We start from the raw sequence: 18,247 nt of genomic DNA, 5'->3' as shown, positions 1-18,247 counted from the left end.
ACATCAAGAAATAGGCCCGCGGGCCTTATGGCTCGCCTGGAGAGTCGAATTTCAAACGAATTTCACCGCAACTTTGCTTCAGAAGCTTATGATATGAAAAATTGATTATATCTAAAGTGTCTTAAAGTCGGAAACTAAATTGGGACTCATTTGTCTGGGTTTTTTTTTTTTTAACTCCGAGTGCATCAACAAATCGGACGGAAGACCTACTCGTTGCTCGCAACGAGATCGTGTCTAGTTATTATTATTATTCTTTTTCTCCGGTACTTTTTTGTCCGGTAGTGTTCTCAGAAACTACAAAAGGGATCGATATGAAACTTTCCAGGATGATAGTATAGCGTTTGTAGATGTGCATAGTGATAGTCATTTTGTCTGCACGTGCATGAACGCGCGCGCACGTGCATTGCAATTTTAGTACAAAAAATGGAAAATCAGAATATTGAAGGAAGCGATATAAAACCTAAATAAGATGATAGTATATCATTTGTACATATGAAAAATAATAGTTATTGCGTCAGCACGCGCACGCATGCACGTGCACGCGCATTACAAAATTTGTACACTAACTTTGGAATCAGTCTAACTTTTTTGTTGTTTATTGATATGGCTTGAAATTCATATCATAGGTAGATATTGAGACCCTTAACTGATTTGCATGGTCAAAATTACCAATTTGCACGCGCATGCACGTGCACTTCATTTTGATTGGATATTACTAAAACGTTTGTAACTATCTTATTTATGAAGCGAATGAGATGATATTCACAGCATACGTAGACAATATGTGTATCTATATATTGGTGTAATAAAAAATGCCAACTAACACGAGCATGCGCGTGCAACGTTTTTCAAATGTTCAGTTTTTAAAGGACAATAACGTTTTTGTTGTTCATCAAATTCTATTGATATTAGGGGTTTAGATGTGTCTTGGTACTCCTTACAAATTGCTGTGGTTAGAATTACTGCTCATCACGTGCATGCACGTGTGCGGAATTCTGATTGGACGATTTTAAAATCGCTATAACTTCCTTATATGTGGTGGAAACGTAATGAAATTCATACTGTAGGTATATGATACGAATGCCTGTTGAACGACATCAACAAAAATTCGGAATCATACACGCGTGAACGTGTATGCACGTGCAACGCTTTCTTTCATTTCTTGGTACTGAAATGACCGTATTGAACGTACTATATGTAATTAAAGGCTTAAATAAAATGATTTTTTGCTATAGATTCACAAAGACATCACTTTTTAATTGGGGGAGGTTTGGGGAACATATGTAACGGTCCCCGTTACAATTAGAACTAGTTATTATTATTATTATTATTCTTTTTCTCCGGTACTTTTTTGTCCGGTAGTGTTCTCAGAAACTACAAAAGGGATCGATATGAAACTTTCCAGGATGATAGTATAGCGTTTTTAGATGTGCATAGTGATAGTCATTTTGTATGCACGCGCGGGCACGTGCATTGCAATTTTGGTACAAAAAATGGAAAATCAGAACATTGAGGGAATCGATATAAAACCTAAATAGGATGATAGTATATCATTTGTACATATGAAAAATAATAGTTATTTTGCCAGCACGCGCACGCATGCGCGTGCACGCGCATTACAAAATTTGTACGCTAACTTTGGAATCAGTCTAACTTTTTTGTTGTTCATTGAAATGGCTTGAAATTCATATCATAGGTAGATATTGAGACCCTTAACTGATTTACATGGTCAAAATTACCAATTTGCACACGCATGCACTTGCACTTCATTTTGATTGGATAATGCTAAAACGTTTGTAACTATCTTATTTATGAAGCGAATGAGATGATATTCACAGCATATGTAGACAATATGTGTATCTATATGTTGGTGTAACAAAAAATGCCCACGCGCATGCGCGTGCAACATTTTTTAAATATTCAATTTTTAAAGGACGATAACGTTTTTGTTTTTCATCAAATTCTATTCATATTAGGGGTTTAGATGTATCTTGGTACTCCTTACAAATTGCTGTGGTTAGAATTACTGCTCAGCACGTGCATGCACGTGTGCTGATTTCTGATTGGACGATTTTAAAATCGCTATAACTTCCTTATATGTGGTGGAAACGTTATGAAATTCATACTGTGGGTATATGATACAAATGCCTGTTGAACGACATCAACAAAAATTCGGAATCATACACGCGTGCGCGTGTATGCACGTGCAACGCTTTCTTTCATTTCTTGGTACTGAAATGACCATATTGAACGTACTACATATAATTAAAGGCTAAAATCAAATGATTTTTTCCTATAGATTCACAAGGACATCACTTTTTAATTGGGGGAGGTTTGGGGAACATCTGTAACGGTCCCCGTTACAATTAGAACTAGTTCAATTTGAATTATGATATGCATTGTATTGATATATAGAAAATTTACAAGAAATAATTCTACAACATTGTGTATGTGTATATATTTGTGTTTTTTTTAATATGATATAAAAAATGCTTGATGTTACATGTATATTGAATTAAAACACGTCATTCCCAGTCAACAACATTCGATCGGGATTGGAATACAAAATAAAATTTCTTATATCCGATTGCAAAGTGAAACTGCTTCATGCTTCAAGTTATTGAATTATGTAGTAATTGCACGTTACACATTGGAGAGCTGTTCCTTTTAATAAAGAAAGTCACAAAGTAGATACAAAATGAGTGTACCTTATTCATTACTGTTACCGAGCTTTCGTCGGCGAAAATCTCGAAATGGCGTGTTTCACTGGGCTTGTTGATGGCAAGGTCCACATTTTCTACGGGAGTATTTTGATATTTGCTTATGAATTTTTTGCGCGTACATGGTATGTCTCGGCTAGGAATAATGGAAACTTCCTCACCTATGTAAGTAAACTTTTCTCAAATGACAATGTGTTTGAAAACGCTTAGAGCCCCGATGTCAGAATTTCCTTTTCCAAGACATCAATATGTCAAATTCATAATCCTTTTCGAATAGTATTTACCATATTTTGTACCAGTTATCCATTTTGAATCCCCTATTACAATGGGATTTAGTTGCACTCTGTTGTGTTTGAGTGGATGAGTGTGTGTCAAACAGAAGTAATTTAAATTGCATAAGTCTCTCATAAATATGCTTCATGATTCCTTTTTCACAAATTGACATTCCAATGTATCTTTATATATTATTAATTCTAACATATATACCAGCCCCAAACATTGCTATATCAAATACAGATGTCATTTTCCTCTAATAACCCTCAGCGGGGCCCTTGCTGACCGTGTCAGTTTTCCATACATGCCAACTTTTGAAAATCCCCATGGGGGATTTTGCGCGCGACGACCTTTTTTCAACGCTCAAAATTCACGACATTTTACCATGAAAATAAATATTTGTCTTTTCAAATAAAATATCAATCTAATCATTTTACATGTATCATACATTAACACATCAAGTGTGTTTGACCATTAACTTGAACAAAACTATAATAATAAAAAAAACACTTTGAAAGATATACATAAGTATTTTATTAAAATCATCTATTCAGCAAAAAATCCTCTCCAACAAGTCACATACAAATATCAAATAATACTTAAAGTTGCATCCTTTTACACCATATACGCATTGGCTGGTCTATATATCAAAATTTAAATTGAAGCACATGCATTTAGGTACGACTACAAAGGCGATCTTGGTTGTCTGTAAACATGGGCTTGCAGAGTCTGGTGGAACAATCTGCATTGCAACCAGAAAAGGAGTAGTCTGCCCTGCTATGAAGTTTGCAAACAAAACCTTTGCAACCATGACATCTGAAATAATTACCAGGAAACAAACCCATCAAAATATACGTTTTTACTTGTAAATTAAGGCTACTTGCTAATATAAAATTCAGTACAGACTTGTGCGAATTACGCATCACAAAGTCTATTGAATACTACACTATATAGACTATGTAATACATCGCTATAGACAGATATATTCGGATAGCCTATATTATTATAGTTGGAAAAACATATATTTTACGTACCTTATTGCATATTTTGGATGCTGTCAGCGAGAGGCAAAAAATTGGGAATGTCCGATTGTTTGGTGGTGCATGGTGACACTATTATCGTTGTCATTCACGTTTGTGTAAAGGATATGTCAGTTTGAAATCCGTCTTCCCGATTAATTACTATCAAAACATGCTTCGCACTGTCCAATAAGCACCCCGACACAGGCAGATCAGGTAAATTACATAACCCCGATACCATGCAACACAGGTAAACAGCAATGGCTGACTATTGTCCCGATTTCTGATTGGCCAGTTCAGAAATGACGCAGGATTTCAAATTCCGGTTGGAAATGGGGTTGTTGTTGTTGTCGTAAAATGGGAGATATTTTTAGAAAATCGGGATTTCGGGGTATTTTTGCAATCCCGATCGGGATATCGGGATTTGCCTTTTCAACTGCTTCAAATCGGGAGAATCCCGCACAAATCGGGAAAGTTGGCTTGTATGGTTTTCTAGTTAGTTAGTTGTGACTAATGACTTTTTCCTAGAATCTCACACTTTTGTATTGTATGTTTATTTTCCTTTTTTTCATTTGAAATAATTTTCACTGCCTACTTTTGAAGCAACCCCGTAGAAAATAGAAGTTGACGATGGTATGCTTTTCCATTGATTTAAAAATCGCAAGTTATTACCTCAGAGCTAGTAAGTCTTTGGCAGGGCTGACAACTTTTACAAGCAGTTAGCCTTACATGTCTATAGCTAATTTTACAGCAAGTTTCATACACTGGTTGTGGCCCATGGGCCTCTTGTCTTCATACACTGGTTGTGGCCCATGGGCCTCTTGTCATTGTATGATACTAAGGTGATTGTTAAAGCCCATGGGCATCTTTATTTGATCCAATTCAATTATGAACACACAATATCTGGATGTTTTTAGAGTTATCAACCCTGTTGTTGGACCAGAAGGCTGATATAACTAGAGCAACAACCTCTGGTGATACAGTTCTACATGCTGGTGTCTATGGAAACAATGCAACAATTGTTGATGTATTGATAGCAGCTGGTAAGCTTTAAAATGTATGGCGATTCCTTGAGTTTATAGTCCATATTGTGACTATATTCAGAATGTTTTTGTAAGGATCGAATGAAGTTAATGTTTTACTGTGTTTAAAGATAGTTTACAGTGCTTTATAAACTGTGAATCAGTTGATGAAAAAGTATATACCACCTTAAAGTATTTTTGTATCCTACATGTCTGATATGATAGAATGCTAGCTTTATCACTTATAAATATTAATATTTTAAATATGTTTACCTTTGATATCTTTACAAATCGTAATGATAATTAGCATGTTGCAGTTGTAAATGATGCACAGATGAATACAGAACTAGATAAATATATTAATTGTACATCTATCTTAACAGGGAATTCTGACAAAAATGAAAGTAGAATGTAAGTTAATGTAAGTTTTGAAAATACATGATGGTATGAACTGGGACACTTCATGAAGTATGCCGATATGAAGTGTTGCAGTTCATATCCTAATGTATTTTCAAAACTGAAATTTATTTATATTTATTATTTATATCTCGAACTTGTTAGGACCAAAGAAAAACTTCGAGATATCCGAGGGTTCGAGAAATCGGAAGTTCATGAATTTGACACCAATACTGTGTAATGTTTTATGTTGCATATTGTTTTATCGTGTCATCTTGCGTATATTGATTGTGCATTTCATGATCACCTCCAAACACCCAATCTGCATGATTAGATAAGGCTCCCAAATCAACAGCTTGGGGCTAATAAGGCGTGATTATCGACAATGGTTCCATGAAGCGCGTGCTAGACCTAACAGAAACGTCCAACAGACCGTAAAATTAGTATAATGGGATGATTGTGGACTTCAGGTGTGAAGTCAATGAAGCGAGAAACTTCTTGGACTTCGAGATAACACATTTGATTTTAGCACTTGGGACTGTAAATCTACTTCGAAATAAGCCAGGTATTCGAGATTTCCGTGTTCGAGATACCGGAGTTTTTTAAAATCATGAATATAGTTAAACTGGCTGGGACTGTTGACTCACTTCGAGATATCCATGGTATTCGACATATCGGTGTTCGAGATACCAAAGTTTACCTGTAGTTGCTTTCAAACCTTTCTATGAAAATTATGTCATTTATATTGTCATGAAAAACTTCATTAAGTACAGTTAAGCTTTTCCATACCCCTCCCCCTCCCTCAAAATCGACCCATTGAAAGTCCCAGCAAAAGTTTTATGCATTTCTTGAACAGAAATTCTCATAATACTGGCCACAAATCATTTCATGTATTGATTTTAGCTTGGTGACCTTTTCATGTATTGATTTTAGCTCAGTGACCTTTTCTGATCAAAATTTGTCTGGTGTTTGTTGTCGACGGCGGCATTAATTTTTCACATTTTCATCTTCTCCAGAATGTGGCCATTTCAATCAAACAAATCTTCCTTGGGTGAAGGGGATTCCAGTTTCTTCAAATGAAGGACCATGCCCTCTTCAAAGGGGAGATAATTAAGAAGAGGCTAAAATAGTTAAAATCATGCCCCCAGGGTAGGATGGGGCCACAATAGGGGGTCAAAGTTTTACATACAAATATAGACTAAGAGGGAAAATCTTCAAGAACCACTGGGCCAGAAGAGCTGAAATTTACATGAAAGCTTCCTGACATAGTGCAGATTTAAGTTTGTTAAAATCATGACCCCCGGGGGTAGGATGGGGCCACAATAGGGGATCAAAGTTTATTACATGCTGATAAATAGGAAAACGTCTTTGAAATTCGAAATTCTTCTTCTCAAGAACCACATGTTGGGCCAGAAAAGTTGAAGGTTATCATGAAAGCTTCCTGACGTAGAGTAGATTCAAGTTTGTTTAAATTGTGGCTCTTGGGGGTAGGGTGGGGCGACAATAGCTTTTTAATGCACCTGCAACTATAGACTAAGTCGTATTTATGTCTACCCTTTCCAGAGGGAGACATATTGTTTTCGAGTCGGCTCACAAAGCGAGATGCTCCTTTCTGTCAACGGCGTGCGGATTTATCGCGGCTTACAAACTTTCTGTTTATTCTTACACCGACAGCAAATAAATCCCGCGCACAAAGATCTTCAAAAAAAATTCATTTACTTTTTTGAACAGCTTCATTAAGTTTTGAAGACATATCATACATGTATGTTGACATTCTTATGACAATGTAATTTAAATGAGTCCCCTCTGTTGAATACGTTTAAAGAAACTAAACATAGTGCGCATGAATACAATATGATGCAAGTCAATAAGTGTCACAGGCGATTGTACTTTTTTAATTAAATGGTACGTGTGTATAAATATATCAACTACAAAAATAGATTCATAAACATGAAAGTAAATATTTCATAGTAAAGAAAGTAATATCTCGCTTTCTTAGGTTGGAAAAGCATTGTAAATATTTGAAAATGGTATTGGTCTATTACGACCGATCATACTCCCCGTCGAGGCCTCTTCGAAAGTGTGTTTGTGAAAGCCTAATCCATATGACTATTTGCGGGAATCTACCGGGGTGAGACGAGGAACGCACAATCAGTTTGTTATGTTTTCGCTTTCAGACTATATTCTACAGTCATATATAGATAATCTTATTTACCGCATTTTGTCGAATATATTTAATACGCATTCCCTTCTGGGGCTCGTAAATTGTGGAAATACCATAGTTCGTGTGTACAATTGCATTTAACTTCATGAGAAATCTTTGTGGAATGCATTATTTAATAATGCAGCTTCTCAAAAAAGCATGCACTAGAATTTGTATACAGTGCAGTTAAGAACAAGGGACGTTATTGGCCAGAATTGGCCACGCTTCAAAAGCCGATCATATTTTGCAGGTAGAAAGGTGATAATTTTTCTCGTTTCATTCATATATAACATGTACCATTTACTTGTTGCTGATATTGAGAAAATAACATTACAATATTGCATTGCCATCTCTGACGCTGTCTTCCGAAGGTCGCTTTTTCGGATCGACGTTATAGGATTTACAGTCCCCTATTATTTTCATAAGCAAATACAGATATATTGGGTGATCCCCTACTCTTTTTGATAGTAGTTTTGAATAAGAAAAATGTAAGCTTGAAAATCTTGAATTGGATCAGCGCTCGCCTCCTCCTCCTTATGATCATGATCTGTTATTTTCATATGCGAATAAGGATATATTGAGTGACCCCCCCTTCCCAATATTCTTGATTGTAGTATTGAATGAATAAATGGGCTTAAAAATTGTGAATTGAACCCATGTAGCCAAGGATGACACCGACATGGTCGACATCAGGCCCCCCACCCCCCTTAAAAAAACTGAAGGGGCAACCCCTCCCCAATACTACGGTGTCTGAATATTTATATCAAAACATGTAGTATGATATACATCCTGCCCAATTGCCTTTGTTATATATGTGTACCTGTAAATGTGCACCTATTTACACACACACACACATATATATATGCGATATAGACAAAAAATCTGCCACAACAATGATCGAAGTTTCGAATAGATCACAAGTGCCCGACGTTTTAGAGAAACCACATCTTGCTTGAAGACATAAATAATGATTTGCTGTCATTTTATTTTTAATTCAAAATATTTTAAGAACCTTTGGAATCAATAACTAATTACTAATGTAATATTTAATTTCAAAATACATCATCTACATACGTTAAAAGTGATGTAAGAAAACTGGGGTTTTTTTTTTAAAAAGCGCACAAACACGTCAATATTATTAACAATAAGTTTTATGCATTATATTTGATACATTTGTATTAAAGATAGTTTAAGATTAGCGAAAAAAGTAACTATCGAGCTCTAGAGATATAACGTTTTTGCTGAAAATGAACGAATTTTGGTCCGATTTTTGCATAAAGAAAATAAATTCGAGTTATTAGAGGTCTATGTGTCTCTTTAATTTTTTATTCAATTTCTTCAATAATTTTATTTTGAAACGACAGGACGTCCAAACATATTTCCATGACCTATAAAAACGAAAGTAGAATAATTCTCATTCATCATGCTGTGGATTTTTGATCCGCCTCCATGACTCAAAAGGCAGGCATCGTCTGCATTTATTATGTGCAGCTTTTTATAGCAAACTAGGTAAAGCATTGATTGTTTGACTGGACATACTTATTAAATCGCAAAGTAAAAGTTTATGGGGTTAAATGATGGAACAGTTTGCTTCAGCCGATTTCCGCATTCATTCATTTTAAAAATTCATATTGTTTACAGCCAACAACCGACACCATATTGATATTGAAAGAAGAATATCAATGGATAATTATAAACATGCAAAATATAAATCTGGTTATTGCATGCAAAAGTGTTGTATTTGCTAAAGTTTGTTCATATTTTATTTCAAATCAACAGATTCCGCTAAACAACTCATCTTTAGCGTATATTCATGACGTCATAATAAAATATTTCATCATTTTCATGTAAGTGCATGGGAAAAGAACATCCTAGTTGTGTAAATAAAAAGAATAATTAAGCATAGTATGAAAGTTGAAAAAATGAAAAAAATCTCGGCGGTATATAGCCAATAACGTCCCTTGTTCTTCGTTTTTAGCTCACCTGAACCGAAGGTGCAAGTGAGCTTTTTTGATCACATTTTGTCCGTCGTCCGTCTGTAAACTTTTCACATTTTCGACTTCTTCTCCAGAACCACTGGGCCAATTTCAACCAAGCTTGGCCAAAAGCATCCTTGGTTGAAGGGCTTTCAAGTTTGTTCAAATGAAGGGCCATATCATTTTCAAAGGGGAGATAATCACAAAAATGCAAAAATAGGGTGGGGTCATTTAAAAATCTTCTTCTCAAGAACCACTGGGCCAGAAAAGCTGAAATTTACATGAAAGCTTCCTGACATACAGCAAATTCCAGTTTGTTCAAATCATGGCTCCCGGGGGTAGGATGAGGCCACAATAGGGGATCAAAGTTTTACATACAAATATATAGGAAAAATCTTTAAAAATCTTCTCAAGAACCACTGAGCCAGAAAAGCTGATATTTACATGAAAGCTTCCTAACATAGTGTAAATTCAAGTTTGTTCAAATCATGGCCCCTGGGGGTTGGATGAGGCCACAAGGGGGAATCAAAGTTTTACATACAAATATATAGGGAAAATCTTTAAAAATCTTCTCAAGAACCACTGAGCCAGAAAAGCTGATATACACATGAAAGCTTTGTGACATAGTGCAGATTCAAGTTTGTTCAAATCATGGCCCCCGAGGGTAGGATGGGGCCACAGGGGGGGGGGGGGGTCAAAGTTTTACATACAAATATAGGGAAAATGTTTAAAAATGTTCTTCATAATAGGGACTAAGGTTTTACATGCAAATATATATGGAAAGTCTTCAGATATGGGCAAAGGTGACTCAGGTGAGCGATGTGGCCCATGGGCCTCTTGTTTAAAGAAAACAGCAATCTTTTCCTTACACACTACATAGCAATATTTTCGGGGAAATCATGTTAATTTCAGCAAAGCACAAGAGTTTGTAGCAATAAAGTTTTAACAGACTCAATATTTTTAGGGCCCTGCATGAAATGCGGGAAGCCCTATAGTAATCACATTGTCTGTCTGTCCATCAACACTTTCTTTGTGACACGATAACTCAAACAGTTTTTATCGTACAGTTTTCAAATTTTGTACAGAAGTAATGTACAATAAGAGGAGGAAGCCTAGAGATTTTGGGGTCATTTCACTTTGTCTGTATGGCATGCTCTTTGTTATTATGAACACTTTCTTTGTGACACAATAACTCACTGTTTTCATTGTACAGTTTTCAAATTTTGTACAGAAATACTTTACAATAAGAGGAAGACACCTATAGATTTTGGGGTCATGTCACTTTGTCTGTCTGTCTGTATGTGTGTCATTATCTTTGTTATTATGAACATTTTCTTTGTGACATGATAACTCAAACAGTTTTCATTGTACAGTTTTCAAATGTTGTACAGAAATACTTTACAATAAGAGGAAGACACCTATAGATTTTGGAGTCATGTCACTCTGTCTGTCTGTTTGAATGTCATCATCTTTCTTATTATGATCGTATTTATTTTCCACTGTCTAAGGGAGATAATTCAATTTGATTTATGATATGCATTGTATTGATATATAGAAAATTTACAAGAAATAACTCTACAACATTGTGTATGTGTATATATTTGGGTTTTTTATATAAAACAAATGCTTGATGTTACATGTATATTGAATTATCACGTCATTCCTAGTCAACAACTTTCGATCGGGATCGGAATACAAAATAAAATTTCTTATATCCGATTGCAAAGTGAGACTGCTTCATGCTTCAAGTTATTGAATTATGTAGTAATTGCACGTTACACATTAGAGAACTGTTCCTTTTAATAAAGAAAGTCGCAAAATAGATACAAAATGAGTGTACCTTATTCATTACTGTTACCGAACTTTCGTCGGTGAAAATCTCGAAATGGCGATGTGTTTCACTGCACTTGGTGACGGTACAAGGTCCACATTTTTTACCTGAGTATTTTGATATTTGCTTATGAATTTTTTGTGCATACATGGTGTGTCTCGGCTAGGAATAATGGAAACTTTCTCACCTATGTTGTATGTAAAGACATATTCTATTAATCTCTATTTTTAAAAATGTAGAACACTTTTCTCAAATGACAATGTGTTTGAAAACGCTTAGAGCCCCGATGTCAGAATTTCCTTTTCCAAGACATCAATATGTCAAATTCATAATCCTTTTCGAATAATATGTACCATATTTTGTACCAGTTATCCATTTTGAATCCCCTATTACAATGGGATTTAGTTGCATTCTGTTGTGTTTGAGTGGATGAGTGTGTGTCAAACAAAGTAATTTAAATTGCATAAGTCTCTTATAAATATGCTTCATGATTCCTTTTTCACAAATTGACATTCCAATGTATCTTTATATATTATTAACTCTAACATATATACCAGCCCCAAACATTGCTATATAAAATAAAGATGTCACTTTCCTCTAATAACCCTCGGCGGGGCCCTTGCTGACCGTGTCAGTTTTCTAGTCTTTGTTTAAAGTTCATATCAATTAAATAGCCGATGCGAGCGTTGAATGTGTTTTAATCAAAACATCACCGAAGCTTCGAAAAATGACGTACCAAGGTGCGATATAACGACCCCCCTCGGTAAATATAAACATATAATCAAAGCCAGTAATTTGATTGGTACTAAATGAAGAATTCAAACATAACCCTATAAGATTTCACCGCATTTAGATGGGTATATAAGTACATCAGTCGTTTACTGAAAAGGAAAGTGAAAATTTAACTCAAAAGTAATCGCATATTCCCAGACCCATGAAAAACGTACAACATGCAGAAATCTGACAAAATCAAGTGACAATTAAAGGACATGTACACAAAACATGTGTTATATAGTCACGGTATCATAATATCATGGTAATTTTAAAAATTGCACGATGATCCATTTTAATTGGCTGTTTCATAATTAATTACAGGGTGTAAGATAATTTTTTTCTTAATCAGATATCGCAAATCGTATAATTTAGTCAATCTGATATAATATCGCTGCACCAAATCATTTTCTGTATATTTCTTTATATTTTTTTCTGATATTCAGATCGATATTTAGCAAAATTTCCAAATTCGGCTATTCTAGTAAACATACTTCCGGTTCACAATGGCGGCTGTTTGCAGTAAATTAAAGCAAACAAATTCACGATTGGATAAAGTCTTATAAAAGTAAGCGAAATGACAATAAATCAATATGGACAGAAGAATAGTAATAAATACTTATGAATAAAACGTAACAATGCTGATAATATAGTTCGTTGTAATATTTATGTGAAGAATTGTAGTGTGAAACACTATGTACCTTTGAAGAAATTGATGTTTAAAAAGTTTTGTGAATGTAAATAGCCAATCGGCTAGTCAAATATTCGGCTAATCTGATTTTTTTCCTGTCAAATGGGCTATTGAATTAAACGGAACCGGCACTGTACCATTCATTGTTGACAAACTGAGTGTTTGAATTACAAATTGCAAGTCTGTCCTGTATTTTTGCCATTCAAGATCAAAATGTGAATAACTGTAGAAGCACCTAATGAACAAAACAATATGGCGGTGCCTATATGGATCACAAAATTTTCAGTGAAAGTATGTAGAGATTATTTCTATTCCTTTGCTGATTTTCTCATTTTTTCCTATATATACGTGTTACCTTTAGAGCCTTGCTTCGCAAACAGGCCTTTCGGCCCGTCCGAGCTTTGCTCGGTATGGTATTAATTGTATTTAGAATTAACTTGCAAATTGAAAAATCTGATTTAAACGAACTTTTACTGGTATATTTAACCTATGTAAACAAAAACATAATGCACGAGCCTTGTTGTTTACATAACAAAGAATTGTAAGCTTTAGCTAGCTGTATGTCCCATGTACCTCGATAACTCGACACATTCAAATTTTTGCTGACCATTAGAAATATATTAGATAAGCATTCTAAATGTTAAAAATGGAAAAATAAAATTTGAAAATTTTCAGCTCAAATCGTGTCCATGCCCCTTAAATGCACACATCAAATCAATTATTGCTCTCATCAATTGAGTTAATGTGTGCCTCAAATCAAATTTTGCTGTCATCAAGTGAATTGATGAGAGCAATAATTGATTTGATGTGAGCACCAATTCAATTATTGCGTGCAATAATGATATCTTCAAATGATTAAAGATATCTTCAAATATTTGAGTTTATGCTAATTTGGTGCTCCATAGACACCTGCATGACCGACATTAAAAAGTTTCACTATAACATGGTACAGTATTGATCATAGCAATTAATATATTTGAAACTGAGTGAATTCTGTATTGTATGTGACATCACCTACATGTAAGGCTGCTATGTATTGCAACTTGATAGCAAACTAACCTCTTCAATATGAATCCATGATGAATGCCAATCAACCAATCAATCTGTGTGTTACAATACTTTCAGGGTGTGGAGTAAATGAAATGAACAAGAAAGGGGAGCATTCTTTGTTTTCGGCTGTTTTGTCTAGAGTGGACATTAAGGTATGTGTAAAAACAACTGTACTGGTAGTTATTGGTGTTTCAAGTTAGACTACTCACAAATGTACAACTTATATTATAATGGGAAATTAGTGCATTCAAGATTTTGATTTGTTAATTGATAGATAGTTGGGGCATTGATAAAAGCTGGGAGTAACCTGAACTTAAAAGAAAAATCTCAGCAGTTATCACCTCTGCATGAAGCGATAATTCAACATTACACAGAGGCTGCTCTCCTGCTGTTAGACTCAGGTATTACTGGTGTATCTACATTACCTGTATGAAAATGAATAGTAACAAAACAAGGAATTAATTTAGAATATTGGAAAGAATTGTAAAACATGTCAGTTAGACTTAACAAATTGAATATAAAGGCATACATGTATTATAAAATGTTGCTGTAAATGTTAACATCTAGGGATTCGTTCAGTGAGTGACAGAAGGATATGAGCATGTAACTGTACGTGTAACAGCATTTGATGAGTCATTTAATTAACTGACTGCTGCAAACATGCAGATTGATCACAGAGCATGGAACATTCCATGCCAGCATACTTCATGATGCGTGTTTCATATAGCCAGTGTGTGAAATAACCATGTGTCCTACCACCTGAAACGCATAAATTTTGCCAAGGGCAAACAAATTTCTTGGTATAGACGCCCGACAGTACGTGTTAAAATTTTGTTAAACAAAATTTAGATGAATCAAATCTGTTATCGCACCGCGATAACGAAGTTGTAACAAGCCATGCAGGAACAGACTTTGTCATTTTTTAAAAATTATGTATGATCAGGTCAAAGTTATGGGAACTGAATCATTATATAGTCACATACGACAGATTTCACGCTTCAGTGCATAAAGCGGTACATGTGCCATGAGCTAAACAGTCGTACAAAGAAAATCTAAACTCTTGTTATTACGGTATAAAAGGATATATAGATTGTGAAAATGAGAAGAAAAAACCCACATGCACACTAAATATATCGCAAAGCCGTCGTTTCAAGCTCCAATACTGAGCTCTATATCGCAGACCTTTGAATTTGTGACCATTCATATACATTATATAATTTGACACCACCCATGGAATATCATAGGACGATTCAATACTTATATAAATGACTGGCGTCTCGAGAAAGGGCCCTTATCTTTCGACGTCACAATTCACAGAAAACGACGTCAAAGTTTCTGAGCTTGAAACGTCAAAATTGCGGCAATTGACGTATAAAAAAAAAACACACACATTAGTTTGTTGGTTGTATTTGCTTACATCCTGTAATATGATATTATGCATTATACTCAAGCCAAATATATTCCAGGTATGATCCTGCTTATTAGTCCCCTACCGGCAAAGTCGAAGGGGACTTTATGTTTGGCTCCGTCCATCTGTCCGTCAGTCCAATTTTCCATGCTTTTTAGCTCGCCTAAGCCAAAGGCTCAAGTGAGCTTTTCTGATCAAAATTTGTCCGTTGTCTGTCGTCATCATTGTAAACTTTTTACATTTTCATCTTCTCCAGAACCACTGGGTCAATTTCAACCAAACTTGACCAAAAGCATCCTTGGGTGAAGGGCTTTCAAGTTTGTTCAAATGAAGGGCCATGCTCCTTTCAAAGGGGAGATAATCACATAAATGCAAAATTAGGGAAGGGTCATTTAAAATTTTTCTTAAGAACCACTGGGCCAAAGGAGCTGACATTTACATAAAAGCTTCCTGACATAGTGCAGATTCAAGTTTGTTCAAATCATGGCCCCCAAGGGTAGTATGGGGACACAATATGAATATGAATCAAAGTTTTACATAGAAATATATCGGGAAAATCTTCTTCTCAAGAACCAATGAGCCAGAAGAGCTGACTTTTACCTGAAAGCTTCCTGACATGGTGCAGATCCAAGTTTGTTCAAATTATGGCCCCCGGGGGTAGAATGGGGCGAATGTAGGACAGAAAGTCACAGGACAAAAAGTCACGGACAAAATGACCATGGACAAAAAGTCACAAAAGAAATTTTATGAAAGTAGGACAAAATGTCACAGGACAAAAAGTAACAGGACAAAAAGTCACAGTTTATAAGAAAATAAAAAGTTTTGATTTTTTATATATATTTTTAAAGCATATCTGTTCTTTTTGTAAAGTTTAAGAAAATATATATGCAAAATTTATATTTTCTATGAGATTTTGATAATAATTATAGAACTGTTATTCCTTTTATCATATTTATTGTAAAATATTATTTTGATTTTTAAAAAGTGATTTTTTGTATTGAGATAAAATAAGAATATTAAGCTTTATGATCATTTGGTTTAATTAGTATACTACATATTAATGATTGTCAAAACAAAATCTGGTGGCAGAATTATGGTTGGCTTCCTTTCACTCAGATTATTGTCAAAACAAGAAGTAAGTGAACTGTCATATAATAATTGCTATATAAACAAGTCAATGATTTTTCCTTTCTTATTATCTAATAATGAACATCTAATAATGAACTGAAAGTGCTAAATGTGGCAAAACAAACACCAATATGAATGATGACATGTATTCCCTTCTACCTCCCATCTACTGTAAGAAATGTCTGGTGTCTGAACAACAGCTTTAGTGAGTATTTTTGTCCTGTGGCTTTTTATCCTATCTAATCAAAAGTCATCATTGTGACTTTTTGTCCTGTGACTTTTTGTCCTTCGGATTTTGTGACTTTTTGTCCTGTGACTTTCTGTCCGTATACCTGACTCCAACCTTAATCTCACCACATTTTGAGTGATGTTCGCAGAGAAGCCATACTGCTTCAAAGGGACCTTTCCTTGTAAAACCCTTGCACCAGTATTTCAAAACTTGGATCCTCAGGTAGACAGGAAGTATTACGCAACCATAGATCCACACTATTTACAACATAACAAGATGACTAAGAAAATTCTTACATTAAATTTATCACTAAAACGTACATCTTCCAACAAATAATCCGATATGCAAGATGAATGTTCTAAACAAAAATCTACGTTTTATTTTACAAACGACTTTCTCAATTCATCAAATACATGTACGCATGTATTATTGAAGACCAAGTTTTTGTTAAGATCAATGCTCTTATTTTAAAATTTCAATACTCAATAAAAAGATATATATGACACATGCCCCTTCAATTTTAGTCCCAGTTTAATGTATTCGCCATGGTTTCGCTTTCTAACGAATAATTTTAAACATGATCATACATGCATTTCAATGCCCAAGTATTATTTTACAAATAGAAGTATTTTTATTTTATCTTAATCATGACTTTTCGCGCGATGATCATCAAGGAAATATCTAAGTTTCAGAATTGGGTTTTATATTACATTTATTTTAATCATTAACACATTCATTAAATACTGTAATATGAGATACTGATTTTTCTTAAAATCGATGCAATTATTTCTTTTATTTTTTTTTTATTTTGAAATTCAATTAATTACTTGTCCATGCACGTGCAATTTGCATGTTTGTAATCTCAGCTGACTAGAAAACTACACTGTAAGCCATGATCCGACAGGAAAAACAGAACTGTAAAGGTATAGATCTCTTCGACATGTTATCTAAGGGCTGTTCCATTAAAACATATGAGGTACCCGGGGACGGCAATTAAAAAAAAATCTATGGGTGCTTGTCATTGGTCGAAAATTGCATATATGGTGGGTACCTACTGCCAGAAAACTGCATCTGTGGGTGGTTGTTTTGATAAAATCTTTATTTTTTTACCGAAACTGAGAGGAATGCAACAAGAGAAGGGAAGGGTTGAAAGTAGAATGTGAAACGAACGCCGTTTTCTGTCATCATTTTATCTCGGTCGATGAGGTTCCGCGATCCGGTTATTGTTTCCAGTTTGACTCTAAAATTATAGCGACCGGAAATTAGGATTATCTCCCTTGTCCAAAATGGAAAACGAAACGTGCTCGTGGTCCATTGAAACGGTTTTTGATTTTTTTTAGCTGCAATAATGTAGCCCTATCCATTTTTTTTTTATTCTGACGTTTTCGAGATGAGGCTACAATTCCATAGGATCTCCGTAATGGTGCAAAATAATTTTATGAACAACCGATAAACTTTGCACTGTGTATTAGTCCCAAATGTTGTTTACAAATTACACCAAAAGGAGTACCAAATTTGTGCTCGGGCATG

General features: G+C 34.8%; 1 protein-coding gene and 1 long non-coding RNA gene across 5 annotated transcripts in view; one reads left to right on the top strand and one right to left on the bottom strand.

Annotated features, from left to right (window-relative positions):
- The window catches only part of LOC125645726 (ankyrin-3-like), a 139,645-nt gene that overhangs the window by 99,112 nt on the left and 22,286 nt on the right, over positions 1 to 18,247 (top strand). For all 4 annotated transcript variants that reach the window (XM_048871519.2, XM_048871517.2, XM_048871518.2 and 1 more), the window contains 3 exons: positions 4,930 to 5,055; positions 14,028 to 14,104; positions 14,227 to 14,353. In XM_048871519.2, the coding sequence (XP_048727476.1) occupies positions 4,930 to 5,055; positions 14,028 to 14,104; positions 14,227 to 14,353 (330 nt within the window). The remainder of the gene's footprint in view (positions 1 to 4,929; positions 5,056 to 14,027; positions 14,105 to 14,226; positions 14,354 to 18,247) is intronic.
- On the bottom strand, positions 3,510 to 4,919 carry LOC125671075 (uncharacterized). The gene is made up of 2 exons (XR_007368501.2): positions 4,028 to 4,919; positions 3,510 to 3,809 (listed from the first exon to the last, which is right to left on the bottom strand). It is a non-coding gene; the product is annotated as an uncharacterized LOC125671075 (long non-coding RNA).

The sequence above is a fragment of the Ostrea edulis genome, chromosome 4 (assembly GCF_947568905.1).
Source record: "Ostrea edulis chromosome 4, xbOstEdul1.1, whole genome shotgun sequence".
Lineage (NCBI taxonomy): Eukaryota > Metazoa > Mollusca > Bivalvia > Ostreida > Ostreidae > Ostrea > Ostrea edulis.
Note: the sequence above shows the minus strand (reverse complement) of the source record. Positions and strands in the feature narration are given on the sequence as shown.